This window comes from Protobothrops mucrosquamatus, unplaced genomic scaffold (genome assembly GCF_001527695.2).
Source record: "Protobothrops mucrosquamatus isolate PMUCROS unplaced genomic scaffold, P.Mucros_1.0 scaffold150, whole genome shotgun sequence".
Classification (NCBI taxonomy): Eukaryota; Metazoa; Chordata; class Lepidosauria; order Squamata; family Viperidae; genus Protobothrops; species Protobothrops mucrosquamatus.
In genome coordinates, this window is record NW_015386515.1 from 378,775 (window position 1) to 384,843 (window position 6,069).

Here is a 6,069-nt window from a genome sequence, read left to right on the forward strand (position 1 = left end):
TCACCTACATCGTCCATATAGGACGACTCGGGAACTCAACTCCTACCCCGGGCAGCTCACCTATCCCCTTATGCCCAGGGGAAAGGTATCAAGCCGTTTGACAGCTGATGCTAGCTGTCAAACCGGCTTTTACGCGAAACAGGCGGGAGGCAGCAAACAGCTGCGACCGACGAAGACGCCTGCCACCGGAAGTCCCCAACAATGTCTTCATAGGCATGGGAAGGGACTCCATTATTAGCTCCGTTCCCACAGTGGACCTAACACCTAGGGATTGGCCCGTTTGAACTGACGGGATGAACTATTGGGATGGGGTTTGCTTGATGCTCCTTTAACCTATTGATCTGATGCTGCCTTCTATGCCTGCTGTCAGCTTCTCCTCGTAAAAGTTCCTTTTGGAATGGAATTGTTCCAAGAGTCCTGCTTTCTTGGGATGAGGTTATGAAGCGGGTCCTTACAGTTGGACAATGAATAAACACATATGGTAGTTATAGCTAATTGGTTAAAGAGAGCTGGCCACTGTATGAGGGAATCTGAGCTGTAACTGGTTGCTGTGAGAGTAAAGGTGGAGTTTCCTTGTTTCCCGCCTTTTTTCTCTGCTGTGCTTCTCTAATTTGCCTTCTAATATTCCTGCTGTGCTGATTTACCTGATGATGCTCCTGTCTGCCTATCCTGTTTACTGTAAATATTTATATAAAACTGGTTCGTGTCAGTGTCTCTGACTCCATTTGGACATCAGCTGCGCAATTCCCTGACATGATTGTTAAACCAAAAATAAGCAATGTATATTGAGAGCCACTTTGATCTAACGGTTAAGGTCCCAGGCCAGAAACCAAGAGATTTTAGTCCCACATTAGACATGAAAACCAGCTGGGCCAGTCACTCTCTTTGAGCTCTACTTACTTCACAGAGTGGTTGTTGTGGGGAAAATAGAAGGAGGAAGGAGTATTAGCTATATTTGCTGCCCTGAGTTATCTATAAATATAATAAAGTCAGGATAAAAAAATCTGAAAAAAATAAAAATGGCTAAGTACTATATACAAATCCTGCCAGAGTTTTTGATTCTTGCAGAAGAAGTGTTCAAAACAATTACAGCAACTGTTCAAAGTTAAGATAGACTCCTCCAAACACTATGTACAACCTGGCTCCAAAGTCCTTATGCCCCCCCCCCCAGTTGAATGACCACATTTCAAACACTCAGCAACTGGTCTGTGTTTACAGCTGTTTACAGCTGTTTGCAGCACCTTGTGTCATGTGATCCCAATTTACTTCTGTTTTTGGCAAAAATACCTCATATGGTAGCAAACAATGAGTTTGAACAACAGGAACAACAGAATTTGCTTTATGCCTGCCACAAAACTGGTCATAAAATTGAGTTGGACAAATAAGTGTGCTGCTTTATGACTGTGCGACCTATGACTCTAATGGGCAGGCTCCATGCCTATTTTAACTTGTGCTTCTAATCTGTTTTTTACGGTGCTGTTTTGATAGGTTGTGTAAAGACGGGTGCAAAAAATGAGTTAAGTAGTTCTGCTTTCTCCCGGTTGCTTGTCACCTTCTTGCCACTTTCTCTCATATTAATTTATGTCAGAAATGTGAAAAATATGAACTGTCATTTTATCATGCTTGTAGGAAAGCTAGAAAACGTTGGGTTCAAAAACACAGTGATACAAAGAAATTTATATATTAATCAACTGAAGGCAGACCTTTTTTGCTCAGATGAATGGATAGACAATGAGAAAAGACCTATAGAAGTTTTTGGTACATAGTAACTGCATAGTTAGATTATTATATTGTATACACAAAGATAGACTCTGAAATACTCATAATGGAGAAATGGTTGGTAAAGATGACAGAATTTGCAGAGATGACAAAATTGACTTGTTTGAGTAGGGAAAAAGAGAACAATAACATTTGTTAGTGAATAGAAACCCTTTATAGAGTTTTTGCTAACTATACATAGAGAGGATAAAAATAACAGCTGTATTGGAAGCTGCTTCTTTATATCTTCATATCTTTTCTCTTTGTATTTCTTATTTATCACTTTCCTTTTTCTTCTTTAAATTGTATGATTTTTACTCTCCAAACAAATTGTTCAAAAAATTAATTCAAAAAAACTCTGCCTGTGCTAAATTGCATAACACATACCATAATAGGAATATTGTTCATACTGTTTTCATATAAACTCAAAGGAGTTTGTTTTCATTTCTTTTTAACTCTTGCTAGCAAACCAAATAATAACTTTGCCCTTAAAAGTGGTAAATACAACCATCCTCTATTGTATTTATGCTTATCAACTTATACCTTTTTATAAGAGCAATAGTAAATGTACAATTACAAATACATTCTGAAATTCTGATGTCGCTTTTTTTTTTTAAACCAAGAAGACAAGTGTTTGAAGAACTGCCATTCCTATTGCCTAACCACATCTTTAATTTTGGGGTTTGTGGTTTAACAGTTTTTGGGCTCATTGTCCTCCAGATCTGTGTTACAAATCCATACTTTTTAGATATTTTATAAGATAATCTAATATGACTAAAAGAGGAAGCCTTAAACTGTTAAAAGAAAGAGAGAAATAGAGAAAGTGTGAGTTTAGAGCAGTTGCTTGTAATTACCTCAATAATTACTAATGGATGAATTAGTAAGGCTTTGCCTTGAGAATACAAGGAAGACAACGCATCACTCTTTCAAAAATAAGCAAAATGTACACTTTCATTTGGACTAATCACCATAAAATCACATTTAAGCCCTGTCAGTCATCCATGGAAGAACTGTTTGTTTCAAATCTTTTATGGCTGTTTTATTAGACTGACTATACTTTCCTTCATTTTATGTATCCCTCCTACTATCTCTGATGTTATGACCTTTTTCATTACACATTTTGCAGATAAAATTGCTCCTATTCATGCAGAGTTGGATGCAAATGGGCAGGGTCACATAAGATGACAGGAGTGATGTCTTAACAAAATAAGTCTCTTGAGTGAAGAGATATGTGGAGTGAGCTCTTCTAAGTTGTGGTCCATATTCTTACCCCTTCTGGCTGGTAAGAGTTGCCAGAGAAGGGGAAGAGATACTGGGGGTAGGAGGTGGTGAATACTTCCTAGAGAAAAAGGGTGGTGCCAAAGGCCTTGAAAGAGCCAGTGGTCCAGTCTGAGTTCAAATACACATGAGATAAAAAAATTATTGATTGTTCTTTTGGTGACCTTGTGGCAAGGCCTCAGTGGGGGACATTCTCGTCTTAGATCTCAAACAACATTCAGTATCAAGTGAGTGTCTTTTGGGGTGCCTCAAAATAAATTTTCTTTAATGGTTCTGTTCCTTTGTAAGTGGGTAGTTTTAGTCAATTGCTCCAGGACTTGCCCCTCTCCCTCATTCTTTTTTACATACTTACCAGGTTAGGGGAGGGAAGTCATCTCTTAGTGCGGAATGAGGTATGCTCATTACACCAGCTATGTATCTCCCTCTCAATCCAAGCAGAAAATTTATGGCTGGGTAGGTTCTTGGAGGCAGCAGGGGATTGGATGAGACAGGCTCAGAATAAATCCCAGAAATATTTGAGCTACTATTTATAAACAGAGTTCTAGAGTTCTAATGAGGGACAGTATGGATCTCTTTCTGAAGGAGGAAGTTTGCAGTTTGGGGGCGGGGTTCTCCTGGATTCCTGACTCTCACTGGAGTGGCAGATAGAAACTGGCCAGAAGGGTCTTTAGCAAGTTTTGATGATTTGCAAGCAGTGACTTCTTGGATCAGGAAGGTCTCATTATAGGGACTCATGTGCTTGTCATGCTCATGTTGTGGTTGCCATTTACTCAACATGCAGCTGCACTTGAAGATAATCCAGAAAGTGGCTGTCCAGCTACAGCAAAATAATATTACAGGGACTGCAATGGTTGCTACTTTGTTCCAGGACAAATTCAAGGGGCTGACTATTTCCTATAATTATCTTTTAGTTCCTCCTATTCCAGGTGGACTCTGTCCACTCAATATGCACAGACCAAGAGTCTGTTAGTTATGAGTCTGCACTTCTTGGACATAAGAGATGCCGTCGTAGTGGATGATCTTCATCATAGCCTCCTTGCTCTGGAACAACTTGCCATCTCTTATGGTTAATTGCTAACTGGTTTTATTGATGTTTTTTGTTTTAGAATTGTAAGGTATCTTAATGTTTTAAAAGTAAGTAATATACAAATAACTTTCAATAAATAGAGAGAATTTACATATATTTTATCAAGTCAGAGAGAGAAATGTTAGATGTTTTAGTAATTTATCTGAACCAGGAGCTGCAAAATTCATTCTGAATCTTTGTGAACTGCACTGGTTTGAGACATTTTAAAATATATTTTGCATAACTTAAGGAGGCTATCCTTCCATATTTAGTTGGATTAGATTCGCTGCCTTAGTGAATTTTTAATCAATGTGAACCCAATTGTCAGCTACATGAAGTAGACCAAACCAAAAAGTTATCTCCATTGGAAAGCTAAAACTACTTTTATTGAGGTTGATTACAATAACACAAATCTGATTATACTATACCTCTTTTGCCTTCTTATGACTCAGTGAATCAGAGAGGAATCTATTGAATATTATCTTGTATTCCAGAACTTATAAAATATTTCAGCCCCCTTTGCCTAGATAAAAAGTATTGTATCTTTCTGTCAAGGTTATCTTCCTTACTCTTATACCAATCTTGACTAGTGCTGGTATCCCGTGTCCTAGTAACTAACCTATCTCCTGTGAAAGATTGTTATGCAGAAAAATAAAAAGAACTACCACATAATATAAAATCTCCATGAGATATTTTCAAGTTCAAATCTTTTATTTGAACAATTGTACGGATATAAGCCTTTGCTTTGGTCTGAAGATTGATGAGTATTATTGATTTTGTTTATGAGAGCTACCAAATGTGGGCTAAAATTTAGGACAAACAGTAGGTGGCAGCTAAAAGACACATGTCTATGCTTCTTTCACTGCCATCCAGTTGGCATGTAGATTTATACCATGAGGGATAATATATATCTTGTTGAGGAGAAAAGAGGCTGTGGAGGGCTCCTTGATTTTCTTATAAATGTTAGTAGTTCTCTGGCATGAATGAACAAAGACAGAAATTGTAAGTAGTTTTCTGTCTTTCTGATGTGAATTTCTGTTTATATTTACATCATTAAATGGAGAATAGCTTTCTAGATATATTCAGTCATCATGAACTTCTGCTGATAGCCACATTGTCCTTTATTGATTTCTATGGGTTAGTACTACACATATGCACGATATTTTGTATACTAACAAAGCAAAAAGAGTAGATTTCCATTCCAAATAGCATATGATATCAATTTAGACAGGGAGATGTCAGTCGAGAGAGGTAGGAGAAGAAAATGAGACCTAACTGTACTGCTTTTTTATTACAGCAATCACAATGGGCTGTGAAACTCCAGAGGACTATTAGATGGCAGCAGAGAGACACAGAAAGCTAACTCTTTGCTGCAGTTAAATAAGCTTCTGAATTTTTATAGCCCCAATATGTAGATCTGTCTTTGAAACAAGTAGCAGAATGATAGCATCCACTTGCCTTGTTCTCTGTACATTTTGTAGAGCCTTGTTCTCTGTACATTTTGTATTAAAGGCATATAGTGAAGTTGGAAGGTTCACATTCTCTATAGAGGTCAAACATAGGTCAAACATAGTGCTCAAACAGACCAACCTATCAAAATAGTGCCATAAAAAACAGAATAGAAACACAAGTTAAGATAGGCAAGAAAATAGTAAGTGAGCACCTGTCCAGCCTAGACGAGTTCAAATCGCCAGGACCAGATGGATTACACCCCAAGGTTCTCAAGGAACTAGCAAATGTGATCTCTGAACCACTGAACTATGTTTTCCAAAGATCCTGGAGCACAGGGGAACTACCAGAGGACTGGAAAAGAGCTGATGTAGTTCCCATCCTCAAAAAAGGAAAAAAAAATGGACCCAGGAAATTACAGACCTATCAGCCTGACCTCAATACCTGGGAAGATCCTGGAAAAGATAATCAAACAACGAATCAACGAACACCTAGAGGCAAACAAAGTCATTACTAAA

The 6,069-nt window shown here is 37.9% G+C and overlaps 1 protein-coding gene across 1 annotated transcript in view; it reads right to left on the reverse strand.

Moving 5' to 3' along the window:
* FARSA (phenylalanyl-tRNA synthetase subunit alpha) overlaps positions 1 to 4,062 on the reverse strand; it is a 23,064-nt gene extending 19,002 nt beyond the window's left edge. Inside the window, exons 1-2 of the mRNA XM_015813281.2 lie at positions 4,021 to 4,062; positions 3,029 to 3,097 (exon numbers count right to left, since the gene is read on the reverse strand). Of these exons, the coding sequence (XP_015668767.2) occupies positions 3,029 to 3,097; positions 4,021 to 4,062 (111 nt within the window). The remainder of the gene's footprint in view (positions 1 to 3,028; positions 3,098 to 4,020) is intronic.
* Between the last annotated feature and the right edge of the window lie 2,007 nt (positions 4,063 to 6,069).